Source organism: Anguilla rostrata, chromosome 17 (assembly GCF_018555375.3).
Source record: "Anguilla rostrata isolate EN2019 chromosome 17, ASM1855537v3, whole genome shotgun sequence".
Lineage (NCBI taxonomy): Eukaryota > Metazoa > Chordata > Actinopteri > Anguilliformes > Anguillidae > Anguilla > Anguilla rostrata.
In genome coordinates, this window is record NC_057949.1 from 11,099,977 (window position 1) to 11,119,101 (window position 19,125).

Below are 19,125 nucleotides of genomic sequence, written 5' to 3' on the forward strand. Positions count from 1 at the left end.
AGCCCACACTGCAGCCAGTGAGAAAACCAGGAACCGAAGCACAGATACTGTACTCTACCCACAGACCACAGAAACAAAGCACAGACCAACCCCCAGAGACTGCTTGCTTACTTCCACAGCCGTTTATAATTCACTAGCCGCACACCCTTACCTGATGGCTCAGACTATTTACATCCTATCCTTCGATGCTTTTACTCTGCTAAAGCTGTCCAGGATGGCTACTGTACGTTCTGAGAGCACAGTAGCTATGCCCTACCTGGGAATCACCCGCGCCTGTTCCGTGGCAGCGACCCGACCCACAGCCCCGTATCTAAGGCCTCGTATCTAAGGCCCCCGTACCTACAGGTCCCGTATCTATGGAAACGTTTCTTAGGCATTGCACTCCCGCTGTACCACACTCCAGTACACCGCACAATTTAAAATGTTATTTTCAAAATTCTGTTATACGATGGTGTGTTCAGTTACTTGGTTGCGCGATATGTTGCGTTCAGTATTACATTTTCTATAAATTCCCAGGGTTACGCAGATGCTCTTTTTGGGTTTTACGGGCATGTGAAGCTGTAAAGCGTCTCGGACAAATGTGTGACCTTTGACCCCGGTCTGGCATGTGTGTGAGGGGTAGCCCCACAGGGAGTGCGTGCAGGAGAGCCTGTCAATCACCCGCACAGCTGCTGCATCACTCTGCCTCACACACGCACCCCCGCGTTCCCCAAAATGTCCTGATTCGGGGTTACCAGGGGTTACAGCTGAAACAGAGGGGAAGCAGCCATCAATCACGCAGCTGTCGGGTATCCCCCCCCCCCCCTCCCTGGGGGGTCTGGATAATCTGTATTTTCAGACCCCAAAATTCACCGTAAATGGGAAGCTGCCCCATCGGCTCCCCTGGCCCTGTTTCTGCCGTTGTGTGAGATTCGGGTCCTAATCGCTACGTCATGATCAGGGTGGAGGACGAAGGCGGCTTGCGCTCCGGTGCTCGCAGCGCTAATGCTAACGCTAAACGCACACTTCAGGCGTCCCTCGGGGACTGCGCATCCGACAACATGGCTGCAGGCGCTCAGGGAGGAAGGAGGCCTACTTTCCGCCCAATTCATCAAGCGCACGGAGAGGGCGGCGGCCCTGCCTGAACCCCTCCCTTCCTGTCACAGGGTCCAGTCCCCAAACTCCCACGCTTCCGCGCGGACCAGCGCGGCGCGTAACCCGCTAAAGTGGCGGACATGCAGAGTCTTAGCGCATTACAGCCAGGGGAGGCCACAAGACTCTCATTCACCCCATCTGCCCAGGCCGCTGGACCCATCCAACCCCCCTCTGTATCTCTCTCACTACACGCACCTCTCATCCCTGCCCTCTTCCTCTGCTGCTAGTCATCCCTCTTTTGCTCTCAATAAATATGTATCTCCCTTCCTTTCTCCTTACATCTCTCCCCCATCTCTCTCCCTTTCTTCCCTTCTCTAACCCGGTCAGAGGAACACCTCCATAGCCATTAACATAGGAGAGCCTGACTTAACAGAAACATTTCAGTGGACTGATTAATGAATTATCTAGCTGAAGTGAAACATCCCGTCTGACTCCAGCGGGCAGGAATCGCGCTGATGGAAAGGAGGAGGGGGAAATTTGAGCAGGGGAGAGGCAGGGAGCCACGGGCAGGCCAGATGCCGTTACGCAACACCTGGGGGAGTGAGCTCAGCGCTTCGCGGGGGGCGGGGCGGGGCGCGGCAGGGCGCGGCGGGGCCGGGGTCGGCGGGCCCCTCCCCGGCAGGGCGCTGGCGCGCTCGGGCCTCGGTGATGAAACGGGCGCTGGCGCTACGGTCGCCAGGACACCCGAGCCGCCGGGGCTGAGCGCACCGTCTTGGCGTTCGCGAGGTGCTGCGGTCGTGATGGCGGGCGAGCGTACGGTGCAGTGACACACGAGCGCACAGCCGCCCCCCTCTCAGGCCTCCACCCCCGTCACTGTCTGCCCCCGCCGGAGAAACACCCCTCTGCAGCGCCCAGCCGGCCATATTCGGGAAGGCAACCCGCCCAGCTCCACCCAGCTCCCTGCAGGCCCTCCACACTCCCCACACGGCTCCTCCAACACAGTTCGGTTTTTTGCTCCCTGTTCTTGTTTCTCCGGTCTTGGTCTCCGGGGGCTCGAACCTCATGGCGGAAAACCTTCTTGCCCAAATTTGGCTCCGCCCAATAAGGCAGTCTGTGATCCATTCACCCCACCCCGCGAATGCCAGTGACTCCTCTCATTAAACAAGAACAAAATTTTAATCCAACTTCCTCTCATGTGGCACAAGCAAACCCCCCCCCCCCCCCCCCCACCACAAGACTGTCGCCCAACCCTCTTAAGATCCACAAAGGCCTACAAAGAGGTCACTCTGGATCATTTCACTTTCAAACGCAGTTCAATAATTCATGCAGACAGCAGCACTTAACCTCAGGAGCGCGCGCTTATTTTAGGGTGAGAAGGGCCGGCTGCACTGAGCGGACAGCGTGCGTTACCCTGCGTTTGATATCTGTTACACATAAAAAGTCCAGCAGGGTCTGGCCCAGCCAGGACTGTAAATCAGGGGTGCGCTGCGGCTCGTAAAGTCCCTCTCACATCAGGGGTTAATGCCGTTTCCTCCAGACTTATAGCGACCGCAGATTTATAGCGACCAGAAATGGGTTAGGGTCGCTTCAGGGCTCAGACACACGCATAGGGAGGGACACACACACAACCGTGAGAGACACACGGACGTAAACGCACAAAACACACATACACACATACGTCAGGTAAAGAATCCACAAAAACACACACACAGATACATATACACAAACATAAGCACTGAAACATGAAACCAAATCATACACAAGCACACACACACACACACACATACACAGCTGGACACAAAAAGTCAAGAAAAGAACACACAAAGAAACACATACACAGAGATACATAGACAAATACACACACATACACACACACACATTACTGTTTGCTGATTTAGCGTATACCGTGCACACACTGGCATTACAGTGCATCTGCCACCCATACCCCACCCTAATCAACCCCAGGGAAGCAGCGCAGGTACTACAGAGGTAAATGAGGAAAAGACTTAACCCCGCCGAAACGTGTGGAAATCAACCCAGACACTCCGGGGATGGGTACGAAGCGGCCGAAAAAAAACCAACCCAAAGCCCCATCTTTCATCGTGCAGACAGCGTGGTGTTAAAAAGGCCCAGCGCAGCGAGATGGCACAGACACTGGGGAGGGGGGTAAAAGAAGCCCGCTGCTTTACTGGGACATCAGGAAGGGGTGGGGAGGGGGGGGGGTCGAGAACCCGAGAGGTCCGTCCTGTAAACAGCACTGCAACCTTAGACCCTGCCGGGCCCGGCCGGCCACCCAAAATAGAGCGGGAGAAACTCCAAATAAATCAGGGGGCGGGTGGACCCCACTGACAGCCCAGAGACTGCCCAGGGCCTGATGGCCAGAGGGACAGAGGGATGAGAGGGACAGGGGGGGGAAAGAGGGGGACAGAGGAACAGGGGGACACAGGGACGGGGAGACAGAGTGACAGAGGGATGAGAGGGACAGGGGGGGAAAGAGGGGGACAGAGGAACAGGGGGACACAGGGACGGGGAGACAGGGAGACAGAGGGATGGGTGATGTGGGGATTGGGGAACAGAGGGGGCAGATGGGCAGTGGGACAGGAGGACGAGAGGACAGGGGAACAGCGGGACGGGGGGACGCGGGACAGAGGGACGGGGGGAACAGAGGCTACTGTACTGTACTACTTTACTGTTAATTCTAACATTACCATTGGCAAGTGATTGAACACTTCTTCAGCAACACGCAACAGCGAGGCCGAATGTCAGCGACAGCATGCACAAGATGGACACACACACACACTACAAACACAACCACAGTAACACCACACACACACACACACACACACAAAGCACACACACACACAAACACACACACACACACACACACACACAAACAAACACACACACAAACACACAAACACACAAACACACACACACACACGCACACACACACACACACACACACACACACACACACACATACGGGCTAGGTGAGGATGTCCTGGGAAGGCGCTCATTCCCGTGCTGATCATTCTGAATTACATGGGACTCCCACGCGCAGCGAATTCCCACCGCACAGCACCCCTGCTCCCCAAACTGCCCAGCCCCTGCGGCTGGCTTCCCCTCAGGGGCGGCAAAATGGAAACAGCTGGGGGTTCGGCTCTCTCGTACCCCTCTCTCTCCCCCCTCTCTCTTCCCGGGGCTGTCCGGTACGCGGGGCGTCCCGCCTCACCGATTCGGCCAGGCTCGGGAGCGGTGACCGCAGACGTGCCGCGCGATATCGCTCCTCGGCCACTCGGTGGCGCTGTTATTACCGTCCACAGCTGCGCAAGGCGTTCAAAATCACAAAGCAAACCGGCAGAAACTACACACTCCAGCCCCTCTGGAAACACAACTAATTTCCTTCTGAGGCTAATTTGGAAAATTGGGAAAAAGAATGGTCTTTTGTACACAGTCCAAACTCCCCAGTCAGGGAAGACCAGCTGAAGCTCAATGAGCTACACTGAGGGAAGCCCTGAGGAGGAGGAGAGAAAGGGCACAGGACAGAGGAGAGGGGAAAATAACAAACCTGAGACAGACACTCACCAGCTCACAGTGCTCAAACACCAGAAGGAACGGGATGGAGTCCACACACTGACCCAGGCAGTGCACGATGTTGGGGTGCTGCAGAACCCTAAAAAATGAATCACAGTGAATAAAATTCAACAGGGTCCTACAACCTCCCCCAAAACCTGCTTAATATCACTCGCGCGCACAACCGGACTACACGTAACGTTGAATCTGTGTGATGCCTCTGCATACAGACAGAGGGCGCTGTTCAACTGCGATAACGCCTGCACTACAGCCCCTCAGGTCTAAAACAGTGATTTTCCTCTTCATCCACTGGTAGGGTCCGTAAATCTACGTGCCAAAGCCCATCATTACCAGGCCTGCTCTTGCACTACTGTCTCCCAGTCATAAAGAAAATAAAGTTGTTTTTTTTTTACATAAATTACATTTTATGTCACCTATGGCTGTCTATCCAGTGAAACAGTTTTGTTGGATATAGCAAAGGTTCATATATCTCCTTTTTGAAGGCTGCTGACTCAAAGTGTGCTTGGTTTGTGCAACAGAGCTGTTTACCATTCAATAAACCTATAACACTGCAAGATAATCCAGCTAATCTCATCTGATGCTCTTCGTTACCAGAACTGGGTCAAAAACTGACAATTTTATTATATAAATTTTATAATACAACATAATACTGACTGATCGCTGGCTATTTTAAAAGAAATACCAATTTTCACCAATGTACACCAAGAAAACACTTTGTTCATATTTTTGGTTAGTGACATGTTTTCGCAGGGATCAGCAGGGTTGTTTACAGGTTTTACCAGCGTCTGAAGTGCCTGACTCAGGTGTGCCAGCTCCGCTTCAGTGAATGAGAAACCGGAGCGCTCGCGCGTCTGAGGGGACGCCGTGGCTCCGCCCCCTGGGCCGCACTCACCGGTAGGGCTCGGCCTGCTGCAGGAAGCGGCTCTGCTCGGGGGAGTCGGCGCTGGCCTTCAGCTCCTGGACCAGCACCCGGGAGGCCCCCAGCTCCTGCTCCGAGAACATCTCGCTCAGCAGCACCTGCCACGCGCGGGGGGGGGGGGGGCAGGGGGCACGTAAAAACCAGGCGCCAGGCCCCACACACCGCCGCGCCCGCGCTAAATGCCCCGGAGGCTACTGAGGCTTTGTTTGCCAATCACTGATTTCACGCTCTCCGCTATGAAGAGCAACTGTTTTTCGATTGGTTGATACGATTCAGTGATTGACAGCTAATTTTGGCTATGTTTTTTCCCACGGCTCCAACGCCAAGGACAGCCTGCGGGAGGGAGACTGGGTTGCTGGGACCAGTGTCCCTAGCAGTGCACTACAGACCATTATAATATTTAAAACGGTAACATTCAAATGTTTAAAATGTTATAAAACAGTCCTGGTGTAAGACACGTACCTTGCCGAACCAGCCAGTTCCGATTTCCTGGATGTAGCTCAGACTCTGTCTGGTCACCTGGGGGGTAGAGGACCCCTCTGCAAAGGTCACAGGTCAAGAGTCAAGAGTCAAAAACAAAAGGGGTTACGTGTGAGGGGTAAACGCCCATTCCGATCACAATGTAGAGAGACAGTTTGTGTGACAAATAGGTATTAGCCCAGCTGCTCTCCATTTAAATACATGTTAGAACAAGGAGTTTTGAAGCATAACTGCTGAAAATCTCTGAACTTTGTAGGTTGTTTTCTCAAAAGTGCAATGCAAAGTAAGAAGCCACTGTCAAAAAGTGCCATATTATACTAATGAGTCATAACTTCTGCTATTGAATCGAATATGAGTGTGTCATTTTAGTAATTATTGACAAAAGCCCCGAGTTGCCAAAAGTGGTCACATTTTACTCACATGGTACTCACAGATGACTCACGTGTTACTCACAACGCAACCGTTCGATTGGCCCTCTCTGATCAGAGTTCAGGGGAGGATTCACAGACCTGTGAAAATCCAGCCCCCGCTCCTTTATTAACTCGGGATGACAGTGGGTTCATACTGGCTGGAGATCAGAATCAGAACCGGGCACTGAAGGCAATGACACGTGCAATGACCCGCAACCTAATTAATATTCATGAGCACCTGCGCCCACTAAGCACAAAGCACAGCCTAAGCACAGAGAACTGTTTATCTCTGCTTCCCACAGCAAGGTTCTGCGCAGGCAGGGAAACAACACTGACTGCCAAGCGACCCAAGCGTGGGGAGTGGAATGAGCAAGGCAGCTAAATGAGGAACATGGTGGCATTTGCATGAATGAATGGATGAGTATGGAATGGATATTTGAATCTTCGAAAAAACTCAAGCTGATTTTTATGGGAGGTCAACAGGGTTTGAGCGTCAGGCAAAGAGGGGGAGGGAGAGAAGTGGTGAGAGAAAGAATGGAGATGGAGCAATGGTTTCGCTGACAGATGTTACATCCTCATGAAGATGCAAAGAAATACTGCAGCCTAAAAAGGATGTGTCCAACTCTGCATGCACGCATGAAATAAAGCATGCACACACACACTAAAAAATGCACACGCACACATGCATCATGCACACACACACTAAAAAATGCACAAGCACACACATATGAACTAAAGCATGCACACGTGCACACTAAAAAATGCACACACACACATGCACATGCATGAAATAAAGTATGCACACACGCACACTAAAAAATGCACACACACACGCACATGCATGAACTAAAGTATGCACACACGCACACTAAAAAATGCACACACATGCATGATCTAAAGTTTGCACACACGCACACTAAAAAAATCACATTTACTCATGCTTGAACTAAAGAATGCAGACAAACACAGAAGCATCCACAGACAACACACACACACACAAACATGCAAGGAAAGGACACTACATGCAATGAGAAATAGCCATGCGGCCTCTCAATAAAGAGACAGAACAGCTGAAAGGAACTGGCAAAATATGCTGCATTGTAAATGTATTTATATAAATATAATAAATCCATAATAAATACATTTATATAATAAAAAGCTGACCTCTGACCCCTGCGCTTGCAGGGGGGTCCAGGCGGGGGGGTCCTGGCAGGGCAAGGGGGGGCACGGCCAGCGTGTACACCTCGGTGTTGGGCTGCAAGGAGGGCGTGTCCTCCGCAGGGGGCGTGAAGTCGACCTCATCCGGAAAGTTATCGTCGAACTCCTGAGAGACACAGAGCCCAAAGTTCCCTCTTCAGAAACACGCTCTCTCACCCTGCCTGGGACCGGGGCAGGTCAGCAGCCTCTCTGGACTACACCAACCCGGGCTAAGGGCAGGGTCACCATCCTTTCAGCATTCTGCTCAACCTGAAACAGCTAGCTTTTCACAAGAGCGTACAGAGAACACATTCTTAACATCTTTTTTAATTAAAAAAAAAAATTATCTTTCTGTCCCAGTTTGTAATGTTAATTTGTAGAGATAAATTTCTGACGTCTGACGTCAAAGCTGTTTGCAGCATGAGAAAGTTGTTCATGAATAGGAGACCCTCCACAGGGCTGGAAGCTCTACAGCAGGGGTGGGCAATTCTTGCCATCCAACTTACGCTCTTAATTAATTATGCAGATCATTATGAGATCTGACATTTTAGCCTCATTGATTGATAATCTGACTGATAAGGCTGAAAGAGGGAAAGATTTGGGCACTCATAAGAAATGTTTGACTGTGGTCTAATCTAGAAGTGAGCCGGTGTTGCTGTACAGAGCCAATTAGCTAAGTGAGCTGGGTAATTGCAGGAAACAAAGCTTACACATACGCTGGTAACCGCATGGCTCTTGCTGATCGGCCAGATTCCGGCTGCACGACTGGGTCTGCTTGTGCAGCTGGTTCCGGTGACTCACCTCAAAGTTGATGTCCTGCTCCTTGCAGCAGGAGGTGCAGTTGAGGAGCAGGAGGAGCAGAGCGAGGAGCGAAGCCACAGACACGGCCAGCGAGAGTCCCAGCAGGGGGAGCCTCTCCTCTGCTGTGAAGCCTGCAAAGAGCCACAGGTCACCCCAAATATCCCACGCACCCCACTCCAACAACTCCCCCTTATTCACAATATCGCATCTATAGTCATATTCACCGCAACGCACCACCCTTCCAGTATTCCAAATCTGATCTCCTGTATTTCTCTTTCTCTCAAACTGAAGTGTTCAGTCGTATTAGTAAGTCTGGACATTTCATCACTGCAGTATCCCCTGTCGATTCAGGAGAGCAGCGTTTGCGCAGATGCATAGATTTTCAGTCCGCAGCCGACCAGCTGAGCTGCGCAGCCACTGCAAGGGAAGAGCACGCTTAATGTACAGCAGGCATAGGCAGGCTGTCAGTCAATGAGACAGGGACAGCCACCCAGCCCAGGAACATTCCTCCCACCCTGGACAGCGCTGTGGCCAGCTCTGCTTTGCCCTGCAGGGTACTGGGCACAGCTGCCGCTGGCACGGTCGCGATACAATACCAGACCTTGGGAGCCCATCCACATGCTCGAATGGTCTTCTAATTTCTGTATGTTTCATGTATTTTTCAGTTAAAAACAAACAAAAAATGAGTATAATTTTGCTTATAACTTGTTTTGTTGGTTAAGTTAATATAAGTCATTAGCATTAGCAATAATTTTTGCATTAGGATTAGCGTGGCAAATGGTCCTGGCAGGAGAGCTGTCGCCGTCTCACTGCAACCAGCAAACCATTGAGTGCGCTTGCTTATGCGACACCAACGACAGCACCGACCAGGAAAAAATACACAAATAAAACTTGACTCTTCTCCAGATTGCCAAAAATAACCTGGTACACAAACAGGTGCACCATAACAGAACAGAACTTGCTTAAAGAACCCCATGCATCAACATTTTTGCCTTTTTACAAGCCCAATTTCTAAAACGATTAAAAAGGCTAATAAAGATGTGTCCCTGGGTGTTTCAGTTCTGAAAGAGTAGAGTGCAGTGACATATGTCGCGCTCTGGCTCCAGAATGTGCTGTGGCAGCCACGGGCAGGGACAGGTGGAACGCTGTGTAAACTGCAGCGCTAGCAACAGGTGCTAAGGGCTCAGCTCCAGCCACTGGCTCCAGCTCACTCACTCACTCGCTCCCTGTATGAGTCACTCGCTCCCTTACTCAATCATTTATTTACCGACTCACTCCATCAACCCCTCTCCCAGGTTCGCTCGCACGCACGCTCGCTCGCTCGCTCACTCACTCACTCACTCACTCACTCACTCACTCACTCACTCACTCACTCACTCTCTGCTCACCACGTCAACAGTCACCACGCTCATAACTCACTCACAGTCATCGCTCACCACTCTCCACTCACTCACTCACTCGCTCCCTGTATGAGTCACTCGCTCCCTTACTCACTCATTTATTTACCGACTCACTCCATCAACCCCTCTCCCAGGTTTACTCACTCACTCACTCACTCACTCGCTCGCTCCCTGTATGACTCACTCGCTCCCTTACTCAATCATTTATTTACCGACTCACTCACTCAGCCTCAGTGAAAGAGAACACTGGAGCATCCAGTTTACTTATTTACAGCAGGGTTTAGCCCACATTCCACAGTACAAAGAGCACTTCAGCAATGCTACACAAGTCCCAAAAATCACTCCCCCAGGGCCAAATCAGAATCAGAATCAGAATCAGGTTTTATTGCCAAGTAGGTTTACACATACGAGGAATTTGTTTTGGTCTGGTGATGCATAACAGTGAACATAAAATAAAATAAATAAAATGAAATAAAATAAACATAGTGCAATAACATAAACATAGTGCAAACAGTAAACAATAAACAATAGTGCAAGGGGACTATTAGCCTATACCGTATAGTAAATAATAATATACTGTATAATGTATGTATGCATGTGTATGTGCCTGGGGAGTGTATGCACATGCAGTTATGTGTGTATGGGTGGGTGTCCCTGAGTTTGTCCTTAGCCTCCAATGAAGAAGTCATGCTTTATGCCTCTGGGAAAACAGACTGGCACCCCCGCCAGCCCTTACGGGGAATTCCGTGGAAGGGAACGCTGCCCCTGCTCCAGGGTGTGTAACACAAGTCACTGTGTCAACGCCCTGCGTGGCGCAATAAAGCACTGCTGTGGGGTAATGGGCGTGTATCATCTACAGATCTCCCAGCTCTGAACCCTGACCCCCCAATGGCCACGTGCAGCTGGGAAATGGTGGCCGCGCACATAACATTAAAGCACAGTACTACACGCCATGCCCGCAGGCCTCGCAGACCAAGCTCACCATGCTGACCAGGTGCAGGGTTCAAAGGTCAAAGGGACACCCCACTTTCCTTTCCTCTCCAGGACAAGCGAGAGTGAATTTACAGCACAGATTTTGCTTCACGCCCTCTGAAATTCAGGTGGTTCACAGAGGCCCAAGAAACTTCACACAGATCAGTCAGTATTTTACAAAGAGGTAGCCTAGCTGGAGATATAACATGCAGATACACTATATTTATTTCGATTCAGTCATTTCAGGAAATTAATTTAAATTCAAATCATGAATTGAAAGATTTCCATAATGTTTCATGAGGATTTTTCAATTCTAAATACCTAAACTGAAACAGAAATGACCCAAAACTCGGCCCTCCACTTGCTTTGGCTACGTAATGCTCCTTCTCAGAACAGACTGCTACAGAGCCCCAGGCCTGGGCATCTGGCACCTCCCCCACAATCCCCCACCCCCAGGCCTGCACGTACAGAAGAGGACAACATCACTGGAACTATAGATAGACTTTCTTTTTTCTCTCTTTCCTCAGAAATCCTTTTGGAAAACGTTACAGAGAAGGTTGTAACGTTGAAGGTTATCCGTCTAGTCGTACATTCTTGTGTTAATGTCTTTCATGAGCATTTCAATACCCACTACTAGACATACTAACGGGCAGTCAGTCTCATATTGGTCACTCACAGTTTAATGGCTTGGACTAACTTGATGCAAGCTTGGTGCAGGCAATTGTGTTTCAAGTGAACTAACTCACACAAAATAAGCCTTTGCACTTCAGTCTAAAGAAATCAAAAACTATATGCAACATTTTAGAACTGTGACTCGATGGCATCTTCATCTTGGCTATCGCACCTGTTCCCTGTTAATTAGGCAGAGCAGCTTGGGTCACACACTACTATACTTTCTCCCAACCAATAGGTGGCCACAGGGGGCATTGCTCAGTTAACCTTCATCCTCTGTGTTCTACTTTCTTTTCATTATTTTCACTTGTAAGCTGTGCTCTGAATGGGTGTGTTTCAATGTTCCTACGGTATTCATGGATATTGTAAAAACTCTGGAAATTTTCTGATGTTGCACCTTGGTCTTGGAATAACTGGTAAAAACTGAAACTCAAAGCACAGATGTTCCTGAGTAATTTTAAAGCTTTTGTTCATAACACTGTGATTGAAAATAGTAATTATTTACACAGTAGGAGGTTATGTTATGTGGGTTTGAATAAATGAACTTATTACGTAGTAATACTTAATACTTATTATGTGTTTCCTATGCTTTATTGTGCTGTCGAGCCTTTGTTTTGACATTGAACATTTCATATAGTAGTTAAGGCTGCCATCTTGGCCAGATCTCCCTTGAAAAAGATATTCTAATCTGAAGGGACTTCTTGGTTGAATAAAGGTCACAATAAGAAATTGTGTCCTGTGATTTGAACTCAGTTCAGACATGGCGGTTCCTCTGCTGTGGGGCCAGAGATGGCATGGGGCAGTGTGAGGCACGGGGCCAGAGATGGCACGGGGCAGTGTGAGGTATGAGGCAGTGTGAGGTATGACGGTGGAATAAATGGTCATTACGCTGCAAGACCCTGATGTCTGATCTAAGGATAGAAAACTCGGTCACATGCTCAGCTTTTATTGGTGCTTACCACACAGCACCAGCAGTTATTAGCTGTATATCACTTTATGGAAGCTATTTGATGGCTTTATAGTGGATTTCCGTTGGCTTCATTGTGTCAGCTTGGGCAGTTTTACATATATTTCTTCCCATTAATTCTAATGTGTTAACAGGTCAGTTCAGCAAGCGAATCGCAGTGCATTGTAAAAAGGATGCCCTTGTGATCGCTCAGTAACCTGTCCTGTCTAGGGCTGACATACAATTCCACCCCATTTACTCCATCTTTACCTGACAACTGTTAATATTCTTATCATATTCTTTAAAAATGGTCAAGTTATACGGTATGACATGTGCAGATCCAAACGGGCAATTACAGAAAAGAAGCAGCAGCTGAAGTATCGGAATAGATTATGATTTACTTTGCATTCGGATCACCAAAGTACAACCATATTTAATCATTCACTTTTCTGCTTAGCATACACCCTCATGAAGAAGGGACTGGAATGCTTGGAATTTTGTACTTTGTACATTCTATGTGTGTGTGTGTGTGTGTGCGTAAGAGAGTGAGTGTGTGAGAAAGAGAGAGAGAGAGAGAGAGAGATACACACAAAGAAGTCCACCCAGCTACCCATTCAGGGCTTAACCCAACACATCCCAGTTTAGTGATGGTGCACTGTGCTGACAGGTCAAATTTGGATAAATATGACTGATGTGTATGTGTGTGTGTGTGCGTGTGTGATATTTCCAATCCTAAGGGCAAGTGGCAAGTAGGAGAGAAGCTCCTTTGGTCATGTGACCACTGAAACCACCCCTTCAACCTTGAGCGTCCAATCTGCAAACCATTTTGTTGCAGCAAAAGGCATGATTGTGTACTCACTGACTGCATCTCTATTTCCTTCTTTGGTCAATCCTGCTCTGACAAATCAGCTGACGAAAGATCAACCAACTCTGGTTTGCTATTGGATTAGTCATGGAGGGGTCTTCTGGCCTTCAGTGTGAAAGCTCCCAAAATCACAAGGCTCAACAAAAAAAAGTCAGGGGATTATGGATTTTCTGACCTTGTACTCTGTGTGGCTTTATGCTGCCATCTCAACGCAGCTGTGAACAACTGAGAACATCGGGCTCGCTTGGCCAGCTGGATTGGATGTGTTCTTCAGATGAGATGTTGAACAAAGACCTTGACTCACCGTGATCATAAAAAGATCCTGTGGCCGTTTTCTGAAGAGTTGTGGGTAGTATTCTGTTCAAATTCCCACAAAACTATCTCTCTACATTCAGCCACCTGATCATCCCCCTGCATCTCATTGGCTACAGTCCCCCACATGCTTTAATTCCCTAGGTCATCATTGCAAATTAGTCCTGAGTTAACCTCCCAGGTCATATCATGGTAAAATAAAATTCAAATAGTTGGCTAAACTATGAGGTTTTCCTATAACAGCGAAAAAAATTTTTGCAGAGAAAACCCCAGGGGCCCCCAGGACAGAGGCTGGACACCACGAAAACACTTAATCCCTGATTTACTGACGCACACATACTGATATAACAAAGAATAGGAATTATGAGAAAACCAGTATTAGATATTTTTATGAAAAGGGGGTACAGCAGCATTTCAAACCTTTTGAAAATCCACCAAGAAAACATTTCCACTTTCATCTTCCTTAATGAAAAAATAAAACTCACTTCCTCTGGTTTACGATTTCATTTATTATTTTAATTCCATAAACCTTCTCAGCACAAGCTAAAATGTCAGTTTCTTTGTTCTTTGGTTCTTCTTTGTGCTACTAAAATCACACAAGCTGAAACAGAGGTTTGTTTTAGTCTCGTTTTACATGAGGACTGAAGCCTGGGATTTTGGCTTTTGTCTCTCAGCTGATCTGGGCTTTCATTTTCACACATCGAAAATGTCCAGATTTCCAGCATTCTGGTCTTCTGCATTCTTACAGAATAACAGAATTGCACAACAATGTAATGAGTCAGATATCAGATATAAAAATAAAGGAATAAATAAAATAAAAACTGATGACGCAGGGCCCAGAAGAGAGGAAATGGAAATACAGCCTTCATAAAATATGCATGAAGGGACGGAATGACCTTGAGTGACATAAGCACCCTTACGGCACTGGGCCTTGTTAAAAGAATTACAGCAGAGGCTGTAACGACGGGAGAAGCAGCCCCAAGCCAAAGGCACAGAACACTGGCCCTTTTTCCACAGGTCAGCAGAGAGGAAGAGCGGGGCCACTTCCGCGCCGGGAGATGGCTGACGACAGGGCCACTGTCACTGTTCCCCTGTAACGGCGTGATGCTGGGCCCCGTGAGGACCGACGCCTCGCCCCCAACCAGACCCCCAGACCCCCAATCGGTTGCACTCAAACGCATGTAAAGCCCTGAGAGGCTCAGACACACAGGTGTACACTCATGCATACGCAAAAGCGCACGTACGCTCACGCACACACATGCGCACAAGCACACGTACACAAATACAAACACACACACACACACAGGTGGAGGCCCTGTACTTTGGATGCAATACATTGGAGAATTCAACTACAAGCCATACCAGGGATTCATTTTATTTGAGGAAACAAAATTGCAGCGAGGCTTCAGTCAACTGACCACCTCCAGACCATATAAGAAAGAAGATGACTCAAGTCTTTAGTTTTCCGTCAGCTTCTGTGTTTTGTAGTACTGCACACTTTATTTCTGTTTTACACATACTGTCTTGGCAAAACCCACATTTAAGTGGTGTGAAAAAAAGCTGAGACTAGTTACAATAAACTGAATTAAATGCTGTTTTTTACATTTGTCCCGTAGACCCTGCAGGCAGACAGTACATGTACATGTTTTAACTCTAGTTCTGGCAGTGCAGGCTTATGATCAAATTGAGTTGTTGTTTAACAAGATCTGTTACCTAAATACAAACTCAAGTGTGTCTGATACCTGGCTCTCTGTGACCGTCAGAGTTGAGTCCTGTTCATTTCTGACACTCCTCACTGGTCTGAGTAAGTGTAACTAGCTGTTCACTGAATCGTGCTGAAGAGTAGAGAGAACTCAGTGAACTGTGACGGGGAGCCCTATCCTTAATTAGAGCTAAGGTGGCGAGGCATTCGACAAAGCAAGAGAAGGAATACCCCTACAGTGGATATACAGTACACGTTTTGCCCGGGTCGTTTTTAACCACATCCCGGCCGGCACGTTCCCTGGCGGTGGACTCCGGGCGGATTAGCCGGTGAGGGATGCGAGAGGACAGGCGGGGATGCGGCTAGCAGCTCTGCCAGGCCTAATTAAACGCTAGGCGCTGCTGTGGGAGTAGAGCGCAGCTGGCGTGCGCACGTGGCCGCGGGCCCGAGCGGGCCTCCATTGCGCCGGTCCCGTTCACGCCCGCTCATGTGTACCGAGCGCCGGGGCTCCGTCCGGCTTACGTAAGGCTGTGATGTAATCATGTCACCGCACACGGGAGCTGGACCCAGCAGTGGGAGCGTTCATTGTATAGTCCTGGTTAGGATTAGCATGTCAAGGTACTGTGCAGCTCAGCGGTCCAATCTCGAGGCTTGAAGCAGGTCTAAGGTCTTCCCGGTTGGCACGCTGTCTATGGTTTACTGCACCTGAATACCTGTAACGATCTAAAATCTATTTCTTTATGGCAAGAATAAAAAAATTCTTTACGGAACATTACATTACATTACATTACAGGCATTTAGCAGACGCTCTTATCCAGAGTGACTTACACAACTTTTACATGGCATTTAGGCTACATGGAACAAGAAACCTCTTTACCAGTGTCCTACTCCTGACCTGCACTAAAACAATAAACATTCATCTTCCGCGTTAATTATTCACCAGTGCCGATAAGGAAAGAATGCTTTAGGTAACAAGGTGTTAAGGCAAACCGGACGACCTCCTACCCTGCAGTACTACCAGGCGGTTCTAACTGACAGGACAATGACACGGAGTTCGTGATTGAGAGAACATTGACACATTTCAACAGCGAACAAAAATCCATTCACTGAGCTGCTCTGTCCACACTGATCCTTAGTAACAGCTGACTGTGTATGACAGCTAGAGGGAGAGATGGCACTCACAACGAATGCGCAATAATAAACATTGCACCCACAATCAAAAGAATACCGCTAAATAGGCTTTGGAGAGGTACTTTTGGAGGGATTTTCTGACTCTTTAAAGCGAGGATTTCATTGTGATTTATTGTTAGAAGGTTTTCATTAGCGCTCAACACAACTTAGTTCCTCAGGAGGAAGTCAGCATCTAATCTTTAACCTTTAACGTCAGTCAAAGATTCCTACTGAAGGGGATCTGGCTGTAACTTAACTGCACTGAAGTTTTTAGAGCGAGGTATTTCATGCCCGGCGGTCAAACAACACGTCAGTAAACAATCCAGCTATTACAATTTCCATTTATATACTTTATCTACTTTAACCCGAGGAATGCATGCATTAAACTGTTTTGTCTAGTATGTCCTACCTTTCAGAAATACTTTTTAAAATACTTGCCTTGAATTTTATTCTTGTTTTACACACATATCCCATGTATTTTTTCTCTAAAAAAACATTTACAAACCATTGAAAACCTCGTTAAAGCATATGAAATATGCTATTTTTAATTAGTAAAAGTGAAATATCCATGAATGGGTTTTATCAAAACTCCATTGCCTATTGTTATGAAGTCAGATGAGGCAAATATAAAACCTTTTAACTTTAATTTACAATGTACGTCACATGACGGGCTATTAAAACTATCAAAAACTTGTGGTTACAAAACTACAATACTGCAGTTAATATAAACTATTTTTAGTATGCAGCAATACCAATCAGATGTTCAAGTTCAATCTTATTGTCTTTCAAGATGTTCACCTTGTGACAGTTCTCATAGCCATCGACCAATGGCATCACTCGCCACCCGAGCATTAATAAAATATATAGGCCTACTGAACTCAACACGGCGTTTGATCATTTTGCCTTGTGTTTGCTAATTGTTGGAAATGTCGTAAAATGGATAGGCACAGGGTCCACAGGACAGCTGCTAGTGTCCATAGTCAACATCAAACCAGCGGTGTACTAAGCTATCGAACGAGTCAACTCAAAAGGTCCAAGGTATTTTATCTAGCGAGTTACACCACTGATGCTACAAACAATATTGATTACAGCTAGCTAGTTAGATGATTCCCTTAACAGGACGTAACATTACGTTATTCAAAAAAATTAATTGTGTAAATGCATGGGACCCAAAAAGTAAACCGTTAGGTTACAGGTGCCAGCTCAATACTGATCCCTGTTTAACTCGTTAACTATTACTGTAACTAGTTACGATTTGTGTATGTTATTTGATAGCTAGTTGTGCTGAAAGTTGGTATCACTTCGTCCTAGGAAGCAAAATGAATATGTCACTCATAGACCCTTCCCTCACGCCTCTAGCAAAAACAACCGTTATCACTGAGGCTGACAGCGGCTAGCGAGTTTTGCAAACAGAGACAGTGGTCGAGCGTCATAGCTAGCCATCTCCATGATATTTCTTACCTGCATCTGAAGGAAGCGGTGCACCTTCGACTAACGTTACCAATGCCAACTGTGGAATCCCAACCGCCAGCAGCAGATAAAATCCATGACAGTTTTCCATCATCCTGCGTTTAAGAAGCTAGCCAGTTCAGTTTGTCGTGTGCAAACATAGATCTTGCCACAATTAGCTAGCTATGTATTTTTCAACTAATTTACTGTAGGACAGATAAAGACGTCTGCATTGCGAGCCAGTGATTTAGGCATTTCCCACGTCTGATTCGGCGTTAGCCTTAGCTTGCTAGCTCACGACGTTGTTAGCCTGGAGGGATAGCTAGCTAATGTTGGCTATATCGTAAGCTCAATTCGCCTTCCCGTTATATCGTCCATTCAAAAGAAAACCGAAAGTCTCAATACCTTTCCTGACCAATCATGTCTCTATTTACAAATTTAACTGACATTACAGTATGACAAAGATTTAACGTTACATTTATCAAGACTTTATAGAGTCAAACACCGACATTCCCCAACAGCGCCATGGTCCTACGTCATGTGAGAAAGGTGTGCGACAGAGGCAGAGAGAAGCGACGTGGGAGTGCGCCAATCATGTGCCATCTTATTTTCAAGATATGGGATCAGGTCCAATCGTCGTTGCTAATTCTTCTGGGCGTGCACACCCGCAGGAAAGTGACGCCCAGCAAGGAGTGAGTACAGATCCGTCAGTCAGTTGAAAACCATGTGAGGAAAGCCTGGGATGCTGGTCGTAGGTTACAGGTAAAGTGTTTACATCGAACGAGTTATTCCTAGATTACATTACATTACATTTATTTACCAGACGCTTTTATCCAAAGCGACGTACAAAAGTGCATATCATGGTCATTGGAACAACTACAAAACACAGGTTCAATAAGGGTTCGAGGGCAATAATACGCCTCTATTTGTCTCAATTATAAGGGCGTCCAGAAGTGTATTTTTTTAAGAAAGCACCACTTTCCGGAACCGTTCGTAACACGTATACCCTAAGGGGCTTGCGAGCTACGGTGTCTTAAGCTCAAACATTGTTATCGCCTAGCAACTATACCAGAAATGCCTTGAATAGATTTCCCCCTGCGGCTAATATGCTCATTATTATTATGCATTATAATATATAATACGCACAAGCACATATTATTAA

At 47.5% G+C, this 19,125-nt stretch overlaps 1 protein-coding gene across 2 annotated transcripts in view; it reads right to left on the reverse strand.

The window, feature by feature from the left end:
* The window catches only part of LOC135243181 (serine/threonine-protein kinase LMTK2-like), a 35,408-nt gene extending 16,879 nt beyond the window's left edge, over positions 1 to 18,529 (reverse strand). The window contains exons 1-6 of one of the 2 annotated variants that reach the window (XM_064314805.1): positions 17,976 to 18,529; positions 8,476 to 8,606; positions 7,642 to 7,801; positions 6,050 to 6,126; positions 5,561 to 5,685; positions 4,660 to 4,747 (exon numbers count right to left, since the gene is read on the reverse strand). In XM_064314805.1, the coding sequence (XP_064170875.1) occupies positions 4,660 to 4,747; positions 5,561 to 5,685; positions 6,050 to 6,126; positions 7,642 to 7,801; positions 8,476 to 8,606; positions 17,976 to 18,078 (684 nt within the window). In that variant the 5' untranslated portion in view covers positions 18,079 to 18,529. The remainder of the gene's footprint in view (positions 1 to 4,659; positions 4,748 to 5,560; positions 5,686 to 6,049; positions 6,127 to 7,641; positions 7,802 to 8,475; positions 8,607 to 17,975) is intronic. The other variant, XM_064314803.1, reaches the window with a different exon arrangement.
* Positions 18,530 to 19,125: the final 596 nt, after the last annotated feature.